The sequence below is a fragment of the Macrobrachium rosenbergii genome, chromosome 33 (genome assembly GCF_040412425.1).
Source record: "Macrobrachium rosenbergii isolate ZJJX-2024 chromosome 33, ASM4041242v1, whole genome shotgun sequence".
In the NCBI taxonomy this organism is placed as follows: domain Eukaryota; kingdom Metazoa; phylum Arthropoda; class Malacostraca; order Decapoda; family Palaemonidae; genus Macrobrachium; species Macrobrachium rosenbergii.
The window spans coordinates 7284042-7311690 of NC_089773.1; the positions used below are offsets into that span (position 1 = coordinate 7284042).

The 27649-nt window shown below is 36.8% G+C and overlaps 2 protein-coding genes across 4 annotated transcripts in view; one reads left to right on the forward strand and one right to left on the reverse strand.

Annotated features, from left to right (window-relative positions):
- Window positions 1-1583: 1583 nt before the first annotated feature.
- Window positions 1584-18853, forward strand: Pdss2 (Decaprenyl diphosphate synthase subunit 2). 2 transcript variants are annotated; one of them, XM_067133292.1, is made up of 8 exons: window positions 1584-2323; window positions 10549-10746; window positions 11356-11484; window positions 13555-13753; window positions 14148-14286; window positions 15068-15177; window positions 15632-15796; window positions 16250-18853. In XM_067133292.1, the coding sequence occupies exons 1-8, from the start codon at window positions 2139-2141 to the stop codon at window positions 16406-16408; spliced, it is 1284 nt and encodes a 427-aa protein (XP_066989393.1). In that variant the 5' UTR covers window positions 1584-2138; the 3' UTR covers window positions 16409-18853. The 2 variants fall into 2 exon arrangements, with proteins under 2 accessions (XP_066989393.1, XP_066989395.1); XM_067133294.1 differs by having other exon boundaries at window positions 1998-2323; window positions 17106-18853.
- Window positions 18854-20642: 1789 nt separating this feature from the next.
- Window positions 20643-27649, reverse strand: part of LOC136855882 (ankyrin-3-like) — a 52808-nt gene continuing 45801 nt past the window's right edge. For both annotated transcript variants that reach the window (XM_067133290.1, XM_067133291.1), the window contains exon 13: window positions 20643-24309. In XM_067133290.1, coding sequence (XP_066989391.1) covers window positions 23492-24309 — 818 coding nt within the window. In that variant the 3' untranslated portion in view covers window positions 20643-23491. The remainder of the gene's footprint in view (window positions 24310-27649) is intronic.

A 27649-nucleotide genomic window follows, 5' to 3' on the forward strand; every position in this document is an offset into this window, starting at 1 on the left:
AGTTATTTTAGAAATTCAACTCACCGACAAACGAAGCCTTAAAATCTATATCTTTGTCGAACATTTTCTGCTCAGAATAACCTTTTCTTTCATTTCCCTAAATATTTGTCAAGTCTAATACTTGATCAAGTCTCACCATACAGACGGTCCAGTTTGCTTGAACAAGTCACTTGATCAAGCATACTTGTCAAGTTTACTTGATCTTGTGTAGCCCGCTTTACACCTTTATATACAGTACACAGCACTCATGTAAAACACTTTGGTGATAGTACCATATACACACATGCACACACATATGACAGATAGAAGCAGTACACACACACACACACACACACACACACATAAACAATTACACACACAAATACACGCACACATGAACATCCCATAGAGGGATTTGCAAAAGTCAGTCATATGGTCTAGACGCAGTCAGGTGTCACCGAACCAGATGAAAATAAAGCACCGGTGTCTTTGGGGTTTGTAGGTTGCATTACGCCTCGTGCTTGTACGTGCGTCCACACACACACACAACACACGCTCCTGTATTCACAAGAGAGCCAGAATGCTTTAAATCCTATTGTGCCTCTGGTGAACTAAGCAGCAAATCGCGTACTTGGTAGTTGTCGGGCGCATAGAGTAACGAGAGAATGGCATAAGTAGCAATCTCATTCCTAAAGACTTGTTTGAAACACGAATCATAGCTTAAGAATAATAATAATAATAATAATAATAATAATAATAATAATACATAGCCACACAAAGCAAATGGTATTAACGTAACCTTAACATTATTTTGACCTAACGCATCCACAGGGATATTTACCTGATACTATAGAGTTTTTTTTTTTTTTTTACCTAAGCTTGGGGACCCCACCACTAGCAGGGGATTAAGTGATGCTTAGACCAATGGCTGAAGTCATTTTTGCTCTGAGGAGCGTCTTGTGCATTCCTTCACGCTAGGAAGACTCTTAATGGATGAGAGAGAGAGAGAGAGAGAGAGAGAGAGAGAGAGAGAGAGAGAGAGAGAGAGAGAGAGAGAATAACCTATCTCGTGTTCAAATACGCCTGTGTGAAACTAATCGTGTCAGAAGTTGACCGTTTGTATAAAATTGATAGCTATACCGTAATATCTTAAAGATATGATAACGGTATTGATGAATGCATTCATTTATTGCCGTATGGAGATTTCTAAACTGATAACATACATATCCAATTTGTAAAAGATAAGACAAGTAAAAGATAAGACAAGACAGTAAGATTAAGCTTTGCACTTATAGGCGTAAAGAAACACCTCGGTAATTTGTGGTTAGGTTTCAAGATTCGATTAAAAATTCTTTTTTTCACTATTGTTTTTTTTTTATTTTCTTAAGCTTAACGACACCAGTTACATATCCATTACTGGGACAGGACGACAGTTTAAGCAAACATCCATTTCAGAGGACACACAGGTACCTATACTTCGGTAATAAGCTGGTCAGGGTAATTTACGAGCGACTCCCGAAGAGAAGTTTCAGCTTCATTCATTCCGCCTCAACGTGTCCGAAATGCTTTGCTCGTGATTGTTTTTTCGAAGTAGGCGCCATATTTGTTTGTTTTGGCATCGTGTAACGAGAGGTGTCCGAACTCGCTGTCGTGGCATGAAGTTTCATGGTATTTATACTTCATATTAAAAACTAAGTGCAACCTGCTGAGAAAGTTCACTCAGCGAATTATTCCAAGCGAAGATCACTCTAAATAGTTTCGGACAAAGGATTTTAGCGAGAGGCCTTTACGAGTCGGTTATCACATTGTTAATTTTTTTATTTACCGAGCACTTAATGACCATTTTGTTCTAAATAGTTTATGTTGATTAATGTATAAAACGATATTTTATGCATTTATTTGTGTTAGAGACTCTTTAATGGCAATTTGTAGCCGTAAAAATAAATAAATAAATAATAAACCGGCGACTTGGAAGCCGGGTCAGGGAACTCGGTGAGAGACGTTCGGAAAATGTTCTCAAGTCATCTTCAGTTCACCGTCAGACGTTCAGGTGTAAAGACGTCCCAACCGTTGCTCCTCCGCCCCCTCCCGAGTGTGTTCACCCCTCCATGAAAAAGTGTTTACAATTTTAGAGAGAAAAAAAAGCAAATTAAATCGAGATGACGAGCCGGAACCTAAGGCACGTGGCGAAATGCGGGCGGCTGCTTGTGCAAAGCTCCCATTCCCACGGGCGTGGGCTGAGATGGGCGTCTGTCGTGGGCGGCGGCGGCTGTGGGGGTCCACACAAACAGTTATTCGGGGGGAGCCACCTCAGGCTGGTCTCCACCTCCTGTGCGACTCTCAGGTTAGTCTGAGCCGAAATTTTGATGTTTTTTTGTTTTTTGATCGATTTTGGGTTAACACGTAACCTTCCTGGACTGTTAGATAACCAATTAACTAAGATGAAGTGGGATACGCCTATATGGCCTTATTAACCCTATTATGAACCTCTATATTTAGGCCTAGTCATTCATACGCATTAATTAACCTAGTCCTCCCACCTCTAAAATATTAATAAATAAAAAAAGATATTTTTAAAAGTATTCTTTTCGCCGGCCACTCTTTTGTTTACCTCTGCCGGTGAAATTCTGTCGAGAATCCGTCTGTAGGCCTATGCGAGGTTCTAGGCCTAAAGATGGACCGGGGGCGTTGTATCCGAATTCTCAAGGAACCAAATAGGCCTTATCTCTGCCTGGATGTACCCTTGGGTATCCCGTCTGCTTGTGGCAAGGTCAGGGCATAGAGGGCATGATGAGGCAGGCCTAGACTGCTGGTGGGCGTAGGCCTATGGGACGGGCGTAAGTCGGAAGGGTACGATGAAAGGGAGGGTATTTCTAGGCAAGAGCTCTCTGGGTAGGCTATGACCTTGGAAAATGATTTTACTTATATTTTGAGGAAATGATTGATTGATTGGTTGAAAGATTTAGCCTGGTGTTGCTGTTAGAGGAGGCGGCGGTGTTTGCCAGCCGATTGTTATTAAACCTGGTGTCTGCCTGATGTGGTTGGCGACCCTTGGGGAACGAGGAGTTTTGGGTTGGGGAAACCTTTTGGGAGAGAGGCTGGACCGCCGTATTGTTGCTGAGGAATTGGCTCAGGAAACCTTTTATTATAAAAGGAACTGGGTATTTCTAAGTCATAGAGACACCGCGGGTATTTAGCGAGAAATGGCGGCTTCTTATACTGTTTTGGTTGCTTATTTACAATTCGACGTTAATTTTTGGCGGTCGGCTGTAATTAACCAGTAATTGTTCCTTGAAGTCCATCCAACAAGGGGTTTCCTAACGCGGTTCATATCCCGTCCGGCGAGTGTGGGGGAGTTACCCATACGTTAACAAGTTATTGCACTTGCCAGACGGGATGTGAACCGTTCGAAGCAGACGTACCAGTGCTCTGTCTCGTGAAGATCGCGTATGGAAACCCCAGATTCCCATTGGGGTCCCCCTTACCATAGGGTAGAGTTCAAAGGTAAATTGTAAGTTAATTACAGCTGACCGCCAAAAATTAACATTAAATTGTTAATAAGCATCCAAAATACTATAAGAAACTGCCATTTCTTGCTAAATACCCGCCATGTACCTATAACTTAGTTCTACCAGGAACTGTACTAACCCGACGTACCCTAACCTAACCTAGCAGGCTGTGTTAATTAGCCAGGCGGCTCTGTCCCCAGATCCCCAAGTGAAGAAAACTCCACTTTTCACCAAAAGCTGCCCTATAATACTGCGCATGCACGATAGCATTCCATAATGGCCACCATACAACTTCTGAGGTTAATTATAGGTTAATTACAGTCGACCGACAAAAATCAACTGTAAATTCTTAACAAGCAGTCAAAATACTACAGGAAAAGTCAATTTCCAAAGTAATACCCGATGCAGGGCTCTTTCTTAGTTCTACCAAGGATAGAACTGATTTGAGCCCACGTTACTTACACGATTCACTTGCTAAATTTGAACTGTTAGGCAGCCTATGGCAAGTTAAGCTTAGGCCTACAGTTTAGGTCTGGCTCCTGCTAGGCATAGGCCTGTGGTACGGGCTTTAACCAAAGGGGTAGTGAACAAGGGGTGAAATTAGCCTAGGCTAATTCATTTGGCCATAATAGGCTAGTCTGTGCCTATGATTTTTAGCTTAGGCCTAGCCTATAGTTGGGGCAATCCACATATTTTCTGTCCCTTAGGCCTATATTGTAAAGTTATATTTGGGCCTTGGTTGGAAACACTGCTTTTGCAAACCACCGCCACCCCCCCCCCAGTCAGGTAGGAAGCATCACCCTACACTAGGCTAGGTTAAGGGTGTGATGGAAGATAGGCCTAGGCTAATCCTGTGAATGTGACATTCTGGGCGGCACATTATATTGCACAAGTTTGTGCCTAGTATGGCATCAAAAATAGATTACTTTTTTTTTTTTTTGTGAAAGAATTAGTATATACATCTTAAAAGAAAGATGTTCAAATGGCTTTGATATAAAGAACCATGCTCAAGTAGCATAAGGCCTAATATTAATTGGTGCTTAGGCCCATTAAAAGTTCACTTAGAAACTTATAAATTGTGTGTGCACGTGTTGTGTAAGAATCTAGTGAAAAAGTGGAATGTGGTTATGGTAATGAAGGAAGTATGCCCTAAGCTATTTTGAGAAATTTGGTCCTACTTGGTATGGGACTCTTAATAGCTCAAATGGTAGGCAAAACTGAAGACAACCACCGCGCCCCTCTGGTTCAGTAACTACCATTTTATGTGCAAAATTGATGCCTTGTTTAGTACCAGTCGCTTGGGGATGAATGTAGAAGCAAAAGGTAGTAATTAGTAACATATACCAAAGATTTAGGCCTAAAGATGAAAATATTGACAAAAGATTTTAAGTATGTATTCCGGTCAGCAACCAGCGGGAACCAGGCTGCAGTAGTCGTCTTCAGTTTTTACCAAATGTTGCAGTTTATCGGTTGAAAGGTCTACCATCATATGGTAGGCTAGCCCGTTTGGGTGTCGTTTGGTTCCTTCCTGGAGAAAGTGATGCAATTTCGTGCCCTCCAAAAAATTGGCCTAAGTCAGTTTCCCCAAAAGAGGATTTGTCGCCAAGGCTTTTAACATATGAGCAAAAATTCTCTGCCTAAAAACATTATGCTGTATATGTAGGTATGGTTGCGCAGTCGTTGATGCTGTTGGGTAGTATTAGCCTGTTAGGCTATTTAGGTTTAGCCAACAGGAAAAAATATTGCTTTTGATTTCATGATGCTTTACTAACCTAAGGTTAGGTCAGGATGCATTCTCTTTATATCACACTAGATTTACAGCTTCCTGAGTCTGGGTAGATTGTGGGTTACAGCCTCCAGTGAGGAGGATGTGGCACCCAAGGTTAAATTAGAATATATTCCTGTATTTTATGGGTCTTTTAGGCTATATCTTAACCCGTAAGGGATGGGTTAAACACACCCCCAGACCGGGCAAACTTTAACGTTGACCAATTTAAGAAAAAAACATCAATGGAAAAAGGAAGCTGTGCAAATGCACATGGTCTAAAAATTTTTCCCTACCTTCCACGGGAAGTTGAAAGTGACTATTTACAACCCTGTGTAGCACCTCTTGTAACAAGACGCTTGTAAAAATATGCTAATTTTACCAAGTTACAGTAAAAATATGCTAATTTTACCAAGTTATAGATGTTTTTTGTATTTTATTTTGTAAAATTATAATTACAGCTCACACAGTATCATAACAGATAAGAACTAAAACCAGTATATAACAAATTCTAAGTATATTTGTTGTAAAATATTTACAAGAGTTACTAAGAGGAAGTAACTTTTTGTGAGGTATACTTGTTTTTTCTAATATTTCCCTGCACTTTTCATTGTAAAATTACAATTATAGCTTACATACTATCATAAAAGATAAGAACTAAAACCATAGCAGTCCCTGGGTATATTTGAGCAAATGAAAAGACTTATGGGATAGAGAGGGGCAGTACATTCCCCCATCAAGTCTCAAGGCACACTAATCCCCCCTCTGTCCTGTGCTGAGCTACACAGTTGCCGTAAGTCGTTTTTTGACCATTGAAGTGCTGTGAACATCTTTCCCTCCAAAGTCATCCAAATCGTTTGGCGTGTAATATTAATACTGTACTCATATGAGTTAGCCCGTTCATCACTCAAAACCTGATATAGATACTTGTATGATGATGCCTGTCCATTAAGGGCTAAGCTATATCTTAAGATATGATGAGGGGCAGATGGAATTAGACTGGAGGCAGGATATTTATCAAACTGGAGGAACTTGTAGACTAGTCTAATTATCTGGTTAGGAGAAACTACTCTTGACTAAGGAGATAGGCTACAAAATATCCGGATCAAAATAGGCTACAAAATATCCGGATCAAATCAAGACATGGTATAGTCTAGCTTATCCCATATAAACGTGCATGCTTGCACCAAGCATTTTTTTTAGTAATATTTTGCAATTGGTGTTAGTCTTCAGTGTAACTGTAGTGGTATACAACTATGCTTGGTTGGGTTATGTTTGGCAAGTTAGCTGCCTCCATTTTTATACAGTTGTAGGCTATCCTGTCACTCTACCTTTGATATTAATTTTGTTGTGATGACCAGATACTTTTGTCTAGAGCTGTTACGTTTCTGTTTTAACCAGGGGAGCCAGGATAAATTGGCTAGACTAGCTTTTAGATTGTTGCTTGTTAGCTTGGTACCTAATGTTTGAGTAAAAAACATATCAGCTATCAGTTTGTCTATTCAAACTATGCTCATGACAGTGAGACATGTTGAAATTCCAGTTACTGTCTTGTGTAAATAGTAAAACAAGCTTGCATCGGTTAATGGGAGGTAAGTGGATATGTGAAAATCTATGGAGAAGTTTAATGTAGATCTTGGTTTTAAAGCAGATTGTCATTGGAAGCATACCGGCACTAATAAAGTTATTCATGGTATTGGAGAATTATTTCAGTTCTTGTAATTTGTTAAAAGCAACACAAGTATGCTAGGCTAATTAGGATATGAGTAGGTAGCCTAATAGCTTGCATTGCCTTTTTTAAATTTTTGTCTTAACATTTTCACTATACTAAAGTTAAAATTTTCATTTTACTGTTTTCATTTTAATTTTTTCACATAAAGTTAAAATTTGTTTGAAGTCATGTTGTATAAATTACACTGCTCCTTGAGGCAATTAGTTCATTACCCTCTGATTGTGAACTTTAGAATATTTTTAGATTAGTGGAGGTGGGTGTGGTACATAGTTCAACGCACAGAGTTCAAAAAAAAATACAAATTTCTTGCAACATGTAGGCTATAGAGTATGTAATAACATAGTTGTGCTCATTACAGTGCAGTACTTGGCTTTTACGATTTGTGGTCTGTTGTTTGATGTACATCCAGGTTTAAGTGTTGTCATTTGTTGCGTTGGGTGACTTTTATGTATTTTTGTTTTTTCTTTATGCTATCAATTTAATAGAAGAAACTGTTTTGAAACAGTGTAGAAGGATTAGTTGTGCATGGGTTTTATTTGTTAGGTCAGGGTGTTTATTTAGCAAAGTGTGTGAAGGAAGTTGGTCCAGTGTTCATTTGTGTTCCACTGAAGTAGTGTTTATTTAGTTTTACAGTTCCTTTTCCCTCATTTTTTAGATTTTAAAAAACTTGTTCAGCATTGGGGTAGTTTTCCCAGGTTATTCTTTTCCAAATTACTTATAACTTGATAACATAATGAAGACAAAAATCTGTTAATATCCTATTTATACCCTCAGTTAACCTTACCCTTTTGACTTCTGGAAAAATGTCCCTGTCAGTCATATTTGAGATTAACTTACAATGGCTCATAATGTAACAAAAAACGTGTGCAGTCTTTGACAAGAATATAAGAATGAGGAAGAAATGTGATAGAGAGAGAGAGAGAGAGAGAGAGAGAAAGAAGTACGGTAGTTGTAAGATTAAGCTGGCCTTATGCTAGCATGGGGTCTTGCATCTTAGCAGGCTGAATTGAGAGAGACAAAGAGAGATATGTTAATCCTGTGAAAGTAGCAGAAAAGGGAGACGACCCACAGTACGTTATTATATTCGGAGGAACAAGAGCTCTCAAAATTGAGAAGCAAAGGCAACTTCGGTTTATCTGTCTTAATCTAGGTGGTCAGATTGGTTGCCCATGTCTCTATATGGTGTTCTCCTTAAAAGGAAAAATGACAAATATTTCGACTCATGACACGATGCATTCTGGGTAAGAGCACCTCTCGACTCATGACACGATACATTCTGGGTAAGAGCACCTCTCAGCGGCCACCACGGACTGGCTTGACAATAAGGGAGACAAAACCAATTTTGTATTGCTTTGAAAGAGTTGAAGATTTAGTTTAATTAGTCTGTATAGGCTACCATACCTCTTTTGTAAAGCTGCAACTTTACTTTCCAGTGAGTTTCAGAGTACAGTATCTTATAAATTCTGAAATGCAAGAATAAGTGCTGACTTGAAGCCTTTAAGTAAGAAAATAAAACTTTGAAAGAGGTGAAAGATTGAAGTTGGGAAAGTTAAAAAAAAAAATGGTTAGAGAAATGATGACAGCAGTTGTAATTAATGGCAAGTATGCAAACTTGAGAGAGAAAAAAAGAGCAGCAGAAAAAGGCAGTACTTAAGGGATTTCAGTTTAGAAAGAATTTGATTTTAGGAGTTTTACTTTGTCGAGCTGAACCGGAATTACTGTATAGTACTGAATATGTAAAGTTATGTCAAAAGGTAATGAAATGAAAGCAGAGGTGTGGCTTGCATACATGAAAAGAATAGCCATTTCAAGTCAAAAGGAGGTGATCATGAGTTATACACATACTGTATACACTGTTAGATTATAGTCTGTACAGATTGACTGTGAAATATTGTCGGGATGTACAGATGCTACCCAATTACAAATGAGTTATGTTCCGGATGTCCGTTTGCATGTTGAATTTTTTTCAAGTTGGGTACTGTACTCTTCATGCATATTAAAGTACTGTACAGCATGATATAAAATCAACACAGTACTATACATAGAGTACTGTGTGTACAAAATAGTTTCGCGAAACAAAACGAACTTATTGGTGGCAAAGGGGAGGGCTCGGAACACAATTTTAATTTGCGATCTCGTTTATATCTGAATATTTGTAAGTTGAGTGTTTGTGAGTAGGGTGGTATATGCATTTTCATATTTTAAAATTATATGGGCTATAAGTTCAGGTGTCTTTGTTCAAAGGCTGATGTGTTGGGCAATTGTATTCCTTTGTTAATCCTAGCCCTGAATGAAAATGGATATCATAGTATAAATCTTCCCTTGAAATGTGAAAAAAATGACCTGGGAAAGAATGAGTGGTACGAGCATTGAAATAGCATCAAAGATAATTGAGAGAAATGAGAGCCAAAGGTAATGGTATTCTCACTTGGGGAGTAAGCTTACGAATATAAGGAGGTTCTAACTAAAGATGCATTGACTAGTAGGATTGTAGATTACTACCTGGACCAGATGGGATCCAGGGAGAACTTGCACAAAATACACAATGGAGATGACTCATCAGTCTGAATCTCTTGAGGAGAAACTTGACATGAATGATAATAAGGATGGCTATAGTACCTGATGTATATTTTAGAGCTGAAAAGGATAATTTGGGAAATTATTAAAAATTAAGAAATCAGGAATTGATTGCAATTTTATCTTTTTTTTTTTAATATATATAACTTTAAAGTAGAGAATAGGACGAGGCACCTAACACCTTGTCGAGGACTTGAATGCTTTGGCAGATTCTGATTTATTTTTACCTTGTTGGGATGATTGGGGTCATTCTTATTGTCTGCAGTTTGTATTGTTATTAATATCTGCCTGAACCAAAAAATTGCCATTTAAGAAAATTATTTTTTTGTTTTAAAATTGTAGTTAAGTTCTCGATATTTATGTTTTTTCTAAATAAATTGCCTTCCTAGCAATGTTATTACTGCTTATCTCATAATGACAATACTGTATACTGCTTGGAACCACATTACCTTAGTTGGGCTTACATGTATCACTTTTCACTTAATGTGCAGTTTAAGTATTCTTTGTCTATATGGGCAGTCCCCGGATTACGTCGTTCCAAGCTCTTACAACGTTCTTCAAATATATTCACCAAAAATTATTTCCCGGGTTACAGCACATGTTCCAGGGTTACAATGCCACTCTAACAGAAGAAATGTAGCTCCAAAACAGAAGAATGATCAAAATTTGGAGTTTTTTTATGAAAAACTTAATAAAAACGCAGGTTATGTCATTTTCAGGACACCAAAGGATTGAAAGTAAGGTTTTTACAATTTTCGACGATATTTCGGGTTATGAGGATTTTTGGCTTACGATGCGGCATCGGAACAGAACCCGTCATAAACCGGGAACTGCCTGTACATGTTTGCTCTTTTTCACATGTCAGTTTGTGTAAGGCTACTTTTTGAGTTAATTTAAAAGATACTGGATCATTGGAAATTTAATAGTCAGTTTTTGTGCGGAAAAGAAGTTATTCAAACAATTAATGAACTCCTGTTAATTTTCAGCAAGGACAAGAAACCTTATAGCACAGTGCCCCAAAGAGCACCCGACTGGAACAGAGCTGTCAGCGATGCAGAGAAGATTGTCGGATACCCTACGTCATATCTCACCTTGAGATCACTGCTGTCGGATGAAATGTCGAACATTGCTGTCCACATCAGGAAGTTGGTTGGATCTTCTCATCCATTACTCAAGACGGCCAAGTAAGAACTTGTGCGTACCGTTGAAACATTGCTCTCCTGTTAATCTGCTTCTTGCTGTGCAGTAGTAGTTTTCAAGTACTGTGGTATTTAAGTTAAATTTTTCAATGAAGTAGTTTGTAAATGTTCATTCAAGACTTACAGTAGGTGACATTAATTTATAGGTTATAGATGTGCAATATGCAATGTACTTAGTTTCAGTTGAAAATTTTTGTTTGTAATGGAACTTTCGATTGTGGTTGTGGTATCAGAATGAACAAATAGCTGGGAATGTTTGCGCCATGATTAGTTTACTAGGATGTGATGACTTGTTACTGAATATCATACTGAAAATTTAATTTTATTACATAACTTTATAAACTTGCCTCTTTTCAGCCATTTTGTCACTAGAACTAATTTTCCTCTGCATCAAGTAGAGACACTGTTGATCATTCACAGGGCCTAGTCCTTTTAAACTGGATCAAGTTTTAATATTTTAGCAGTCTTGAAATTATCCAGATTATAGATTAAAAATCAACATTTGCTTTTTTTTTTTTTTTTTTTTTAATCAAAATACAAGGATCGTTGTATGAGTTCTTTATGTACAATTTTTTTTTTTTCTCCCCTTAACAGGAGGCTAATATACAATGGACGAAACAACATGCAGACCAGGGGCCTTATCGTACTGCTCTTGTCAAAAGCTGCTGGCCACGTTGATCCCGATGAAATGGATAAAGACCTTTCGGCAGGAGTTTCCCATAGGTTGGTGTTTCAGTCGTCTTTGTTTTGTAGAAGCTTCATAAGTGTTCAGAAGTCTTGGGGTCTTTAGGGGGTCGTATTGATATTGTCGGGGGTAAAAGATTACTCTAGTGATGTTATTCATACTATGTATGTGTCTGCAGTTGATTGCTCCATAACTAGAAAGTATAATTTTGGGAAGGCTAATAGGATAAGTGTTTAAGTGAACAACATTGTTATAGAAGGGCAAAGGTTAACATTCAGTACAGTACAGTACGGTATTTGGCAGAGGCATTTCGATCTTTTATTTTGATTTAGCTTTGATATTGCTGAATGATTAACTTTATAGCAGATTTTGATTGTATACTTTGATGTTTTAGTCTGGGATCCATGCTTACCTCCTGAATAAGTATAGTCCGACCTCTTTAATCCGACACCTTGGGACCAGACCACTGCTAGACCATAGAAAATGCAGGATGAGAGAGAATCACCAAAAAAACCCAAATGTAAACAAAGTCTTACCAGCTCGTTCCACATATATATTGCTGTGTTATCAAGAGTAGAACAGTTCTTATGAAAGATCACTGCCATTCATCCTTCATTAGGTTTAGTTCCTTATAAAAATTCTGGCCTGCTCTAAAGCAACTCTCTGAAAATGCTTACTCCTTTGCTACATTGGAGCGTAAACCATTTTATCAGCACACTGTTGAATTCTGATTTCCTGGTACTTTTCAATTTTTTCTGGCACTTCAAACTTTTCTGACTATTGTTTTCAGCAAAAACCTAAAAATATGCTGCTTTTGTTTCTTGAAACCTGCACATGAAAGAGAGAGAAAGAGAATACTGTTGTAATAAGAATAATGATAATTTTAGAAAAAATGTTTTATGTACTGTATGCAATTATAATTCAAGCATTATTGTCATATCCCATCAAAATTTACAAAGATATACCAATCAGGTGCCTTTTGCATTCTGGTAATGTTTACACTCCCAAAATCATCAGTTGATTGCATTTTACTGATATCAGAGCCATTAGTTGCTAAATGAAATGCATTTCAGAGGTTCATTTTTACATAAATCATCAAAACTGGGTTTAAAAATTGAACTTTATTCAAATATAGTAAATTAAATGAAGTACAGTACTGTGAAGGGGTGATTTTGCCAAATTGGATGTTGCTTTTGCCTCTTCTAAATCATTCTGTGACCTGCACTTGACTGTATTTGTTTCTTCAACTACAGCTACAACAATAAATTTAGCAGCATACTTTCATAACACTTTCCTCTCCATTGCGTGAAGGACGAATAGAGATTTTATTTTTATTGATGGAAATCATCATTAAAGATTAGCATATTTTAAACTAGTCAATAACTGGGATGCAGCCTTTAATAAATGGTGTTAATTACAGTAACTGACATCGGCAAACGGCTGTTTCTCAGAGCGTTTGTCATTACTGTCAATGCTTTCTTCTTCTTCTTCTTCTTCTTCTTCTTTTCTTCTTCTTCTTCTTTCTTCTTCTTCTTCTTCTTCTTCTTCTTCTTCTTCTTGGTATAAGTGGTTGTTTGTTATAAGAAATAACAATGAATTCACAAGTATATAAACAGATTACATTTCTTTTGTATGTTGTATATTTTTGAGTTACAGAATATTTTCGTCGGAAATAAACTGTGCTTGTGTATTTACGGAGCAAGCTTTATTTCCAAAACATGAAAAAAAACAAAAACTGAAACTACTTGTGGCTCCACCTTCATAGTCACTCCAGAACTAATGGCAGCTGATTCGTTGCCGGGCCATGGAGTGCTGGATTTAGGGGTCGGGCTGTATAAATTAATGGTTATAAATGCCTTATTATAATTTTTTTTTATGGATTCTGCTATTAGTCAATTTCAGTGGATTCAAGTGTTTGTGAGTGAAAGTAAGTATATGCTGTTGAGCATTGATAAGTTAATAGGCAATTTAAGTATTGTAAGACTTATCCACTCTGATCCTACATTTTTTCAGCCAAGAGCTGCCAGAATAAATTTCGATACCTGGTCAGTAATTGAGCCAGGATTCCTCAATTTCAAACACCTGTTTACTCTCCTCCTGATTTACAGGCAAAGAAGTTTAGCTGAAATTACAGAGATGATACACACCTCCCATTTGCTCCACAAAGGCGTGGTCAATATATCCAAAGATATGTTTGACGGCACCACCATGGAGGACATGAAGTTCGGAAACAAGATCGCAGTTTTGGCAGGAGATTACCTGTTAGCAAACGCTTGCACTGGTTTGGCTGCTCTGCGCAACACTGAGGTATTTTATGTGTTAATGCACTAAAGTGTTTTCCTTTTTATTGTCTTAAATGAATTCATGTACAAGGTAGGGTTGTTATAGAAACATCTTGACAAATGTAGGAACCATTGGCTATTAAATGAGCTATCAATTGTTGGCCACTTTCATTATTAAATAATTGGATACACTAGTTTTGAGAAAGATGGAAATTTAAAAACTACTCATAGATTAGGATTTTTGGTCAGATTTTTCATTAGCTTAGAATAAATTATCTTCATAATTATTAATGAGAACATTGTTGTTCTATATGAGCCCACCAGTAATTAACTGATTGATTGTAGAATAGTTTTAGTTATAATTAGGCTAAGTAAATATTGTTAATGGTGGTTATAATGAATTTTTTCTTGTCTTTCAGGTTGTAGAACTGATTAGCACAGCAATTAGTGATTTCATGCAAGCTGAATTTATCGGAGCCAGAGACAGCCATGGAAACCCTATTCCAGACACAGACATTAATATTAAGGACTGGGAACAGAGGAACTTCTTATCTGCTGGTAAGGTTTTGGCTATGCCAAAATTCCTTTTCAGTGCCCCCCCTCCCCTAACCAGCTGCATTGCTTTCTTTAACATTTGATCCATTTCTTGTGGTGCTTTCTTGGCTTAGCTATCCAACTTCTTAAGCTTTGTTTTTGCTTGTTTTTCTACTGTTAGACAGAAGACTTTTTGGCTGGTAGTAGCTCTCAATTTTTTATCCCAGAAGGCAGATTCTTTTGGGCTAGTTTGTGTAATTTTTCACCCCTTTGGACCTATGCTTCAGGACTAATATCTCCCATAAGGCAGCAAATTTATGTAAGTGCAATTAAACTAAACTAGTGGATATTTGGCCAGTCTTTAGTTCTAATTAAAAATTGATCTCCAAATCCACCATAGTTTTTCTTAAAGAAATTGGAGGTCAGAGTATTACTGACAGCTCAAACCAATGTCCCTGCGCTCTAACAGTGAAAATCGTAAGAATGGTAAATTCTATATAAAATAGCTTGAATTCCAGAAGTATATGTATATAGTGAAATAACTGTAAAGCATGTAATGCCCATAGTATTAATGCATTTTGTACTTTTGTTCAGCTTAAATGTCTCACCTGGCTAGCCATATTTTTATTTCTTATGTTTAAGATACTGTTTGGAGATTTTTTTTATTTATTTTTGTAAAAATGTTCTTAAGCACCCTTCCCAAGTGTTTATATACCACAGTCTCTCAAAGGAGTGTTAGTAGCTGCAGTTGATAGACTTCACGATGGTGTTTTCAGATCTTTTAGAACATCTATTTCTTTTGCAGGTAGCCTCCTGGCCAAATCTTGTCAGTGTGCAATGAAACTTGCGGGTCACGTGGAAGAAATACAGGAAAAAGGGTTTGAATTTGGCAAAGAGCTGGCTCTGGCTTGGCAGGTGAGTCACCAGTGTCACTGCTCCCACAGGGGGTTATTGCTGTCAGTGCACCTCATGGGATGCACTGTAGGCATTACTGAAGGTTCTTTGCAGCGTTTTTTTGGCTCCTAGTTGCAGCCCTTTCATTCCTTTTACTGTACCTCCTTTCATATCTTCAATCATGCTATCCATCCTCCCCTAACAATTATTTTCTAGTGCAACTGCAAGGTTTTCCACCTGTTACACCTTTGTAAATTTTTACTCTCAATTTCAGAGCTGAATGACCTCATTGGTCCCAGCACTTGGCCTTTGGCCTCAACTCTATAATCCATTCATCCATCCAGTATCACCTGCACATTTAAGATAGTTAAAGCCTTGAAATAGTTTTAAAATATATATTTTTTCCAACTAGAATAAAGACCATTTTTATGAACTGCGTCTCTGGGTTAGTGACCAAATATTTTGTAAATTTCAGGCCTACACAGACCTTCAACCCTTCTTAGATTTTTATCGCCACCCGCCCGGGTCACCATTCGACTTGACTTCCAGTCCTGTAGTAATGCACCTCACTGAAGATCCTAGCCTCAGGGAAGAGATCCTTAAAGTTGGAGACGTTTGGGATGAGCATGATTTCAAAAAAGTAAGTTGCTTCAAAGTCTCCAGATGTTTTTTGCCATGGAAGTAGAGTACCTTTGCAGTCATTCATATGTAGCTGTATCTTTATATTAAATTGTAGTGTAGATTTTTAGCAAATAAGCCATGAATATACTGTACCATTCCAGTTTATCATTCTAAGATCCACAAATTTGTTCATGATAAGCATTGAAACTTGAAAAGGCAGTTGGTTTTAGAGACTTGAATGTTTATAATTTGAAGTAAAGTATATGTTGATTTACTAACTAACGTAGTATGTGACTGTCTGTGTGCTTTGTTGTATGTTTATAATTTAGAACTGAAAATCCTCGTCTATGGTTTTGTTGATTGTCATTGACGTACATTAAGAATTTGATCCCATTTGTAGATTTAATGCAGATTGATTCGTACTGAGATTTTTTGATAACCAGAGAGATGAACTATAAATTTTCTGTCGCAGATCCACGAAATCATTATGAGTGGCAATGGAGTTCAGAAAGCCAAAGACTTGTGCCAAAGACATTCTGAAGCTGCTCTCAAAGTTCTGCACGAAAGTTTTGAACCTTCGGATGCTCGCACTGCGCTAGGGAACATCATCCATGCCCTTCGCATCGATTAGAGGAGGGCAGAGGAAGAGGTTCTCGCAGTTGTGTGCTCTAGTGCTTTGCTGACAGTTGTTAGCCTTGTTGTAATGGTCGTCAGTATTGTTATTTGTACTAATATATATTAACAATGTAGTCTTCAAACACAATGGTAGATTTGGAAGTTTTTTTTTTGTGGGGGGAGGGGAAGGGGGATTTTTAAGAGCCGTAAGTGCATTTCATTCTAATAGGTTGTGAAAGTTAGTGTGTCCCAAATCGGCTGTATAGAGGGCCACATGTAAAGTTACAAGTTGGGGCACACGTGCATTCTTATATATCAGGCTCCCACTATACTTTATGTAGCTTGTAACAATATCTAAAAGATTACAGAGCAAGATTGCATGCAGTTATCAGTAATTCAATCAGAATAGAAAATTTTTCAATGATTTCCTTTTAATATTGAGTCTTGAGGTTTTGACCGTATCTTCACCATAATCAATAACTTTTGTGCTACGATATGTATTTATTGAATTACCTTCTGTTATTTGGTCACTCCCATATAATGTATCAAGGATTTTGCATAATAGAGGCTAAAAGTTGTTTTTTTTTATCAAGATGTACAGTACTGTATAACAATTTTAACTATGATGACCTAAGATAGGAGACTTGGGACTCTCAAAAAATTAAGGATTTGTTAATCACAAGACGTTAATTTTTTTTTGTTTCATCCATTAGAAAGTGCTTCCAGGATGATTAGTGCATCTAGGTTTGCTAGCAAAGGTATTACCCCGCAGAAAGTTCCCTTTAAGAATAATCATTGTTGAAATCCGAGTACTCCAGAAGTGTCGTGAATGGGGAAAGTCAGCAGTGTCTTTCATTTCCTGAAGTGATAGTGTGGTATCAGGGTATAATGTCAGGTTGTCAGGATCAAGAATTATTATGGTGCATTGTGTTAGATGCAATGAACCTTTAATTTTACCTCGAGCAGTGTCAAAACTAGGGCAAGCTTTACGCAGGATGCAGTGTAGTCAGTCATTTTTTGGGTGTGCTGTAAAATGTGAAGATGTAAGGTCAGTAAGAAGTTGAATTTCCCTCTAGTTTTAAGTGATTAAACTTAAGGAAGTTGTACTGGAGGCAGTGTGCACTGAGAGATTGAATTTGCCATTTGGGTGCAGTGTGACGTTTACTAACGAGGCTCGAAAAGTAGAGTGTCCTACTGGTTTTTCAATCCGTCCAAGTGATGTGCTTGTACTGTATTGGTTGTATATTTTGCTTTGCTGCTAATTTCATCTTAACAGAGGCCGAACGATTGTATATAGTTATAATGTTATTTACTTAATATAATTGGTACTGTACTCTTTAATATCATCAGTACAAAACTCATCTTTTCCTTAATGGTAACCTCACATATGTCTATAGGATACTCAAGAGGTTCTCTTATAATTTCGGAATAAGTTCTCGATCTAGATCTTCTCTTATTGTTTGAAATTGGTAAATTGTTACTCATGTGGGCCCTGGTTAATGTAAATTTTACCTACCAACTTGTAGATTTTTCCCAATTGTTTTTCACTAAGTAATTAAGAGTATTATTTTGGAAGGTACATGTCAATATTAACTGTGTAAATCTGTTAGAATTAGGGATGGTCACCTTTCTCCCTTCCCATGTGCAGAACAAATTTGCAATTAATTGCATTTAATGTGGGTTATTTTGCTTTGTGCAGTTTTTTCTCTAGCCCTCTTTTCCGTGACATGTAATGCATACATTGACAGTGTTGTGCCCTAGAATGTCATAATGGTATGTAATCATCATTTTCCCACAGAAATTTGTTAGTTTTTGCATAATCTGTACAGGAGCCGTGTAAACAAAGCTTAATCTTTAACAGTATCAAGGTATATTTAAGGTGATTTATGCTTGTATCTCTGCATAACAAAGTTTTGCTGTAAAATTACATATTTTAGGTGTTCAAAAAGTTCAGTTTCTTTTGTCCGTGTCAGTACTGCATTGGATTTCTGTGTTGGGTCTGAGACCAAAGCTGATTAGATCTTTTATTGAAAATGCCCTCAAAATGCAATGTGAAGGTAGGAATTCATAAGTGATTTTTCAACCTAGGTGTAAAATGTTGACACTAGTAGTTTTGAAATTGATTAATTTGACGACTTGTGGGAGTGTGTCATTTCATTACTTCCTTGCCGTGGTCATTAGCTGTTAAGTTTTAACAGTAAGGTGCACAGAAATGCTCAAATATTTTTTGTTTCTTGGTACGAGTACAGTATATTTTTTATGAGTGTTACAAAGATGCTATTATTTATGGTTTTATTAAACAGTGGTAATCTTTAAGCTGTACATATGTTCTTGAAGTGTAAATAGACTTTTATTATATGTACATTTAGATGTAGAATTTTCTTAGGTGGTTGTTTTTGTTCCTTGTTTTTTTTAGTCTGTTATGGTGTTTTGGGATGTTTATAATAAATATTTAGATACAGCCGCCTCTTTTCATTGTGGTCCTTTTCCGTATTTAGATCGTGCATTTGTAGGCAGGTATTTTCCATTTTTTTTTTTTTTTTTTGAGTGTTTGATCAGTTTTTCAGGACGTAAATTAATTTGTTTTGCTCAATTAGTTACAAACAAGTGAGCATTTATTATATGATCCAGAACTAGTGTTCTAGTGCAACACAAGTCAATAAGATTTATCCACCCATTTCTTCTGCTTCCATACTACATTATTGGGAGGTGATGTTAAAGGTGCTCTTGTTATGAGGCTTTCTTCCTCATACTTATAATCAGTTTCATGCCATCTCTTATTACCTGCCTCCATTGAAAGGGGGCTTTATACTTTCCTGTGATTGGTTCATAACTTCCTTTCATTTAAAGGGCTTTGCACTTAACTCATAGTTGTGTAGGGTTGGTTTCTTTTGCCTAAGCATTTAAGGGCAAGACTACTTGGGATCAAGGCAGGGCGTGAGCAGTTGCTGCAAAGAACCTTTAAAATAGTAATTAGTGCATCTGTTTAAACTAATTTCTGAACTAAAATGAGACTGCTTGTGAGAGGTAGCCCTCGTGAGGCTGATTATTCTTGGGTAACTAGACCTCTAAGCTCAGTATCAAGTGTCTGTGTTAAGGTCTTGGAAATCAGATGATCCTCAGATGGAAAGAAGATATGAATTTAGTTAGTCCCACAAATCACCCTCAATGTAGTTGAACTACCTGTTTGTTGAACTTACCTTGTGGGAATGGTTATCTGAAATACTGAATGTAATATTTTTGCAAACAGTAAGCCTTATCCTTCCAGGAACTAAAGTTCCAGATAATGATGTATGATTTATTAAACACTGCTCTTGTGTGTGTGTGTGTGTACAGGTCAAATTACACTGCAGGATCAAATGGTTATTGTAACCAAAAACCCACTTCACTGAGGTCTTTGACATGCATGCCTAAACCAGACCTACAAAGATGCATATTTTCCTTGGTAATTCGATACCTATTTGCTGCAAGCACCACCTTGAGCAGCAAAGTTTACCAAGACAGCCAAAAAGAGAAGCTATTGTACATTTTGCCAAGAGTATGTCATGTATAGTTGTTTTTTTTTTTTTTTAATATAAAAGTTTAATGTATATTTGTATTTTTTTGGTTTTATATAATAATTTTTTATATTATTTTAACACTGAATTTTACTAGTATGTCATCACTCACCTATTCATTATCAATCTTATCATTAATTTATATATTTCACCTTCATTGTGGCACTGAATAATCCTGATGGGTTCTGGCACTAGGTCTTCAAGACCTAAATTTCATAATCAATCAATCAACCACAAACTCTGCAGTTTGGAAATATGAGTTAAAGTTTTTCAGGATGGATTTAGTGTTGGTAAGACTAAGTCAGAGTAGCTCCTGCTCTTCATATGCACTGCTGACAGTTGCAGCAAGTTTGTAAACAAAATGTTTAAAGTAGTTTTTAAGGCTTCACAAAAATATTGGTGTTTTCTTACTCACGTGGCTAGATGATGTTTTTTGTCATCAGACGCAGAATTGGTACTCATTTTAGAATTAAAATAAGAATAATAGTGACACTGAGTGCTTGAGAGATTACTAATTATATGCTACGCTTGGTGTTTGAAATTTTGTTCACCAGTATTCACATCCAAAGTGATATTTTTTACTAATTACATAGTCAAGAGTGCACCACTTTCATCTTAATTTTCTTACATAGAAGTACTGAGTCAGACAATGGAATAACAGAAAAAAAATATTAGGGTTAATAAAACCAAATATAGTGTCAAAAATAGTTTTACTGATATTCTTGTGCATCCAAGAGGGTTTTTCTTTTATATTTTTTGACACGTTCGGGAGGAAATGATTGCCGACCTGAACTTGACATTGCAACAGGAATACCGAAACCATTGACTAATATTTGTAGTCAAAGTAGGATGAGACTAGAAAAGGTTGAGGTAATTCTTAGTTGTAAAGAGTAATATTAGTCATTGCTCAGTACAATTTATGAGGAATACATTGAAAAAGGTCTTCAGCTTAATTCAGTGGCTGGACTTAAAATACATTGTAGGCTGATTCATGTTGGGTTAACTTGAGTGGGCTGAGAATAATTGCAGATTAGAAATGTTTGATGAATAACGTACAGGAATCACGAATAGAAAATTTAGCAGTTGAGTAAATTTGGAAATGTTTGTGGTTGAACTAAACACAATTCATGAAATTTAAGGGATACATATACTTGTTGGGTACAAGTACTGTATTTCACATCAAACAAGAATGTAAGTGTTGTCACTTTGTCTTGAATTCTTGAATCATTCCTCCCAGCTTTGAAGACATTTTATTGGTGACCTGAGTCACTTAACCTTAAGACTAAGGTATCCATAGGACACCTTTTTTATCATAAACCTTTTAAAGACGAAATGATTGCCCTAACATTCATATATGATATACATATAGGTATGTAACTTAGTTCCTGTCACGTTCAGTTGTGAAATTCATATTTACATGATACAGTAATTTGTTGCGTGAAGCTTGTGAGATGAGTTGTGTTTTGTGAGACCTATAAATATTCTTGATGGAAATGTCTATCGTGTTCTGATACATGAAGAATGAAGAGGCAGGGTTTAAGATACATAGTTTGGCACAAGATTGGTCAGAGGATTTATTGTATTATGTATTCTAAAGGGTGTATATTTGTCAACCTCCGGCTCTCGAGCCGGAAGGTTTGTTGGGCTTAATGTTTATCCTTCAGAACTTATGGTTTCATACCTAAAATTTCAATTTTTTCAGACAGTCTCATTTTGATTCAGATATTCATTCAAAGGATTGAATTGTGTGATAAGAGACTTTTCATTTTCTTTGCACTGATTTAAGTCAACGTTCTTTGTTTTCCTGTTGTTTGGTAACTCAAGTTTTGACTTTTTAATCAACTTCATTTAGCTTTCAAGGTGATCACTTGACTTCTGTGGATACAGTGCAAGAAATGGCTACAGCAACAGTATAAGGACACGAAAATCTTTTCCATCACTCGAGTAACTTGCAACTTGACGAAGCAGCGCTTACTCGTAACCTGGCCCAACTTTCTATTTCTTCTATTTACAGTGCTCCATTACTCCTTGAGTACTATTAAGGCACCTATTATTTGCATTAAGTGTGAGAGAACCGACCTTGAACATTTTTGCTTCTGTATGTTTAAAGGAACTTCATATTGCCTTTAATGGAATTTCATGTGGTCTGTGGGAATACAGTAGTTCCAAATACATCTCATGTTTTCATTGGTCATTTGGAACCGGAGCTCTCCTCTTATATTCAACAGTAAATCACTACAGTTCATATCCTATATTTCTTAATTGGTCAAAGTGGTTACCCTCGTTTTATGATAGGAATGAATAAGAAGCTGGTAGTGTACAGTGTACCAGCTGGGTTCCTCGAAGAGAGAAAAGTACCCAGTGAGATATTCTTAAATTATTCTACATAACTTGAAAGGAGCGCAGAGCAAACAGTACCAGTATGGTACCGATAAGATATTCATGCTATTGGTGTGGCAGATGTAAAAAGTGGCTCTAGAAATGTTTGCTGCATGTGTAGGTAATCTAGTAATCATACTAAGAATTGACTCTTAATGTCAGAACAATTTGGAAATTAAAGAATGCAAAAAGGGTATATCATATTCATTAGGCAGACTGAGGAACTAGGTGCATTTGTGCGACTGAAAGCTTGTACATTGGTATTTGTTCATAAAATAATGACTCTTTCGAAAATATTGATAGAGCACTTTGCTTGGCATTGTTGCAGAGCTTTGTAATCCATCATACATCTTAACTGGCGAAACATGCAGGCAGTATCATGATAATTTGAGTGTGATAATTTAAAATGTGAATGTGCATAATAACTACACTTTTTTGGTAGCACTTGAGAAATGTGTAGGAGGACTAGTCTCCATGCTATGAGAATTAAAAATCTTTAGTAGCATGTAATTATCTCAGAATCTTTGGATCTTGAACTGGGTATTGTTGGGAGCAGTACAGTATTGTACAGAATACCTTCAGTCAGCATAGACCAGTAGATAATCTCTTAACTTCTTTTTGATGTACATGACCTCCAACTCTACCTTTGGTTCCCCAAATCATTGATATTTATATGGACTATTGTATGATTAGCTTGCTGACTTCCTTATGGTTGACAGACCTGCAAAGATGAGAGATTTTGTGAATCCAAATGTTATTTGATGAGAGTATTGATGTCTTAAGTGAAAATAATTGTTGTCTTTGATGAAGTGTTGCCTTATGACTCTTGTATGAAATAAATATTGAATGAATGGTAAAAAGCTTAAGAGGGAAAAATAACCATAGAATATGGAATTAGCTCTTGGGAGACTGTTTTTTTTTTTTATGGTAGCATATGTTTCATCTTTTGTGTAGATAGAGAAATAAGTCTACACCTGCTTACATCTGTGAAATGAAATCACTCACTTTGAAAGGAACTGCCCCTAAACTCATGAAAATTAAACGGAAGTAAAATTCTAGTCGCTAAAGCGTGTGTCTATCATGTTACCATCTAGAATATCATTGCTACACTTTGGTCCCAGAATGGAAGGAATCGGAAAGCAGGTGGATAGCGCGGAGCATTCTCACGCGGGCAGGAACACCTTCTTGAAGAGGCTGAAGAAGCTGTCCACAACCTGGGATTTGTCCGGGTCGTCCAACACGTTCTGTGTGATGTTGTTGGGGATTGTCGGTGCAAGGGACGTCTTCCTCGTCTTGTCCAGCAGGGTCAGAATGCTCGTCAGACCCGGCTGCAGGAAGTTGCTGAGCGTGCTCTGCGTGGTTGTAGGCACTTGCGTTGTGGTTGGGGGCGTGGGCGTTGTAGTTGGCTTTGGAGTGGTGGTGGTGGTTGTGGTTGGGGGCGCAACAAGCACAGGTTTGATTGGAGTCGAAGGCACGGTCGGCTTGGGTCTGGGTCTGGGTCTCGGGACTCTCCCCCTGTTGGGTGGAGTGACGAGAACGGGCACCGTGACGGTCGTCGTTTCGACTTTCCTCGGTTTCTCCGTTGAGGTCGGGGGTGCCAGGGTGACGATTGCGGGTGGCAGAGTTGTCGTCCTCGTTTCGAGGGTGATGATGGCCGGCGGCAACGTCGTACTCTTCGGTCTTGGTGTGGTTGTGGGTGCTGGGGTTGTCGTGGTAGTGGTAGTAGTAGTAGTTGTAGTGGTAGTGGGTGCAGGCATTGGTTTGGGTGTTGTCGTTGTGGTTGTAGAGGTAGTTGTAGATGTAGTAGTAGTTGTGGTAGTTGTGGTGGAAGTAGGGGGAGGGGTGGTGGTGAGTGGTGTGATCTCGTTGGGTGGGCACGTGGCCGAACCTGTTGAGGTGCCTGAGCTTGGACAGTCGTAGTTTGGCTTGATGAATGGGGTGGACGTTTCCGGTTCTGCACACAGTATCTGGAACTCTTCAGCTGTGGGGAGAAAAGTACAGTTTCATGTCACTTGGATTACTGACTGACTGATGAAAAGGGCAGATGAATGATGAATGTTTACATGATAATTCTGTGACACACACAGTTTTCAAAGCTTTATTAGTAGTTTACAGAATGTGAGAGTTCAGTGTGAAGAACTTGTATTAAATACTAAGGGTCACTTTATGCCAGCTATATTATTCACTATTAATTATCTTTGACTGTAAGTTTTGAAGGTTAATGAAAATTACAGCTTTTTGAAAGTACAAAGATTGTAATGGTAAGAGTGCTTTTCTAATTTTTTTGTTAGTTAATTAATCTCTTGTGTTGCTATTCCTCAAAAATAAATTTAGAGATGACAAGGTACTAATAACTTTTTGAGTGTTTAATGGCTAACTTTTTGTGCGGAAGTATGAGTACTGCTGTGATGAATCACACCATCAATGCAAATGGGAATTAGTCGTTGCTCTGATAACTTTTTGTTTTTTTGATTTATTTAAATGTTTAGAAACTTAGATTTGTCAAGGTGGGGGTACTGTCTATCAGACAAGAACTCTTAGGAAACATTATCTCAAAAGTTTGACCAGATTTTAATCACTGACCCTTCAGTTTATTAAGTTTGATACATTGAATAATTAATTTATGCAAATAGACACAGTACTGTACAAAGAATATTAAATGTTTGTGACTAGCGAAATAAGGTTCCACAAAGTAAGGTACAAGTCAAGTGCAGGAATGCTTTCAGATGTCATGATTGGGGTTGAATCAGGACCCAAGCACATTTGTAAATGGTCAGGTGGGAAACATGATGCTTGCGGTAATTCGGACATGTAGATGTCATCTAGACAGATGAATTTGGGGAGTATATAACATTACTAATACCTTCTGAAGATTGTACTGTATTTTAGATTAGAAATAGATTGATAGACTTGACTCCCTAGAGGTAAAATACAGTACTGTAGGCAAAACTAAATGTTTCTCTGGGCAAGGAATTATAGATGGTTCTGTGGGAAAGAAACCTTTGTATATGAATGTCTATTGAAAGGTACCAGTTGAAATATATCAAGATGTCACTTGAAGTTGGAGTAAGATTGAGTATTACATGGTAAGTAGGAGTATTTAAAGGTACCACTTGAAATAAGGGTATTACAGTAATGAAGATTTCCCTAAGAAATACAATTGGAATTCATGTTAGATAGAATTGACTGTAAAAGGTACCACTGAAAGAAAATAATACAATTTAGGAAGTACATACTACTGAAAGGGACCACTTACCTTGGTTTGAAATCAGTGAAGTTGATGGTTAATTTCACAGCTGCTACAACTGTGTACTATTTAAAAAGAAAACGTGTAATTCTATTTATTTAATAAGTTTATTAATGATGCTTATTCTTCTTGGATTGAATTAAAGCTTGATTTTACTGAACTTTGAATATAGATTGAAATCTTGAGATTATTGACAAAAATTGTTCCCCTTAGTAAGTGTAAAAGTTGTTTTACATTGTGTGAATCTTAGCAGATGGCGAAATAGATCAGCAGAAATGCAGTATTTCAACTCAGAATTAATTATATGGTGCAAGGTCTTCGTGCTAATGATGTATACACCATGTACTACTATATATGCAGTATGTTTGTGGTAAATATGTTTGCATACATACGCAGTATGTAATAAACCCCAGTCATTCACAAGTTTGGTGTTTATAGATTAGCCTCATTGGTTCTGAGCTCATTTTTTGTCAGTTTACTTATATTTTATTAAATGGCATCTTTGAAAACTTTTTTAAAATCATTCTTGAAGCGCATATTTGCTTTTTATTCATCAAAGAAATAACTGTTATTAATTTGACATTTATTGGTAAACCAAAGGCCGCGTAGCAGATTGTTTCATAATTATTCAAGGAAGCTGTTGGTACTGGTATCCATGAAAACTTGGAAATGGTCACACTCTATTGTCATGAACTGTTCACAGTTTGCACAGTAACTTTTGTAACAGTAAAATCTGTCTGAAACTAATTGGAAGACTTGCACTGTGTAAGTACATGCGGTAATTGTTTATTACTGATGGTGTAACATAAAACAAATCACAAGTCTTAATGTTCTGTTTTATTGAGAGATATATATATGTAGACCAAGGTAAAGTACAGTTTATCGTATTGCAAGGAAACGCAGCAAATATACAACACTTGTTAAATTACTCTTATTATTTCCAGAGGTGTTTGGGATACCTGTGGTGTAGCTGGTCGACCTTGAGAAATATATGAAGGTAAGACAGATTGCTTAAATTTTTTTTTTAACTAGCCAAAGTAGAGTACTGATGTTTCTTGTAAAATCATAGCATTGGGTAATTGGAGTAGTACTTATTTTAGGTATGAAATTAAAACTTGAATAAGTTTGTGAAGAAAATAAATTAATCAATCAAATATTTTATGAGTATTAGGGTTCAAATGCCTTGCGATGTCAACCTATGACCTTTGAGTAATTAGTAAAACTGGTTGTATATATGAACAAACTGTATGTTTAGATCATAGTTTTGTCTTGCTAAAATAGATAGTTTTCATTTTATACACTCCTAAAATACTTTCACTTTTAAACAACTTGATCATGTAGATGGTTGAAAACTTGTACCCTGTACAGTGAAGAAATGAAAGTCACGAAAAATAAGAAGGTTTATGTATGTTCATTCAGATTTTTTGGTCTGAAAGTTCCATTTGTCCAGGTTAGATCTTTGCTTGTTTCAAGCGCTGCTTGAGCACTTAAGTATCTGAAGGATTTGTTGGCATTTAAGGATATCTGAGGCGAGCGTAGTATCCGTATCCTTTCCTTGGTTGATGTAAAATCAGGATATTTTGTCTTTGTGCTGCACAGTATAATATTTTTCAAATATGCTGTACAGTAAATTATCTTTCATAACTACATTTGTCAAATAAATAGGATGATTTAGTTATGAGTGGTGTTTTTCAAGGTGAGCTGAAGGTACATATAAACTCTAAAAGAAGGGTATTTTAGTTTTAGGAACAAGCACGTACTGATATCCTTTGAAAATAGTTATGTTTGTGCAAGTACGGTCATTCTAAAATTATTTCCCCTGAACTTGTTCAAGTTATTTGCTGCAGAGAAATTTGTATGGACTTTCAGAATATAAACCTTCGGCACCTTAAACGTAATGAGATATCGGAAAGATATTTCTATAAAAGTAATTAGGTAGAGTAGTATGATGAGAATTGTCATTTTAACTAAATTCAAGATTTTACTTATGAATTTAAACTGGAAAAGGGGACTTCAAAAGGTAGTACAGTATTAACCTGTGGGATTACCCCCAGTTGTTTGTATTAAAACGTGT

Excerpts from the sequence above, each read along its gene's own strand:
- Pdss2 (XM_067133292.1), top strand. The coding sequence starts at position 2,139 with ATGACGAGCCGGAACCTAAGGCACGTGGCGAAATGCGGGCGGCTGCTT. Across the intron at positions 11,485-13,554 it reads TCGGCAGGAGTTTCCCATAG|GCAAAGAAGTTTAGCTGAAA; the intron begins GTTGGTGTTTCA and ends CCTGATTTACAG. Across the intron at positions 13,754-14,147 it reads CTGCTCTGCGCAACACTGAG|GTTGTAGAACTGATTAGCAC; the intron begins GTATTTTATGTG and ends CTTGTCTTTCAG.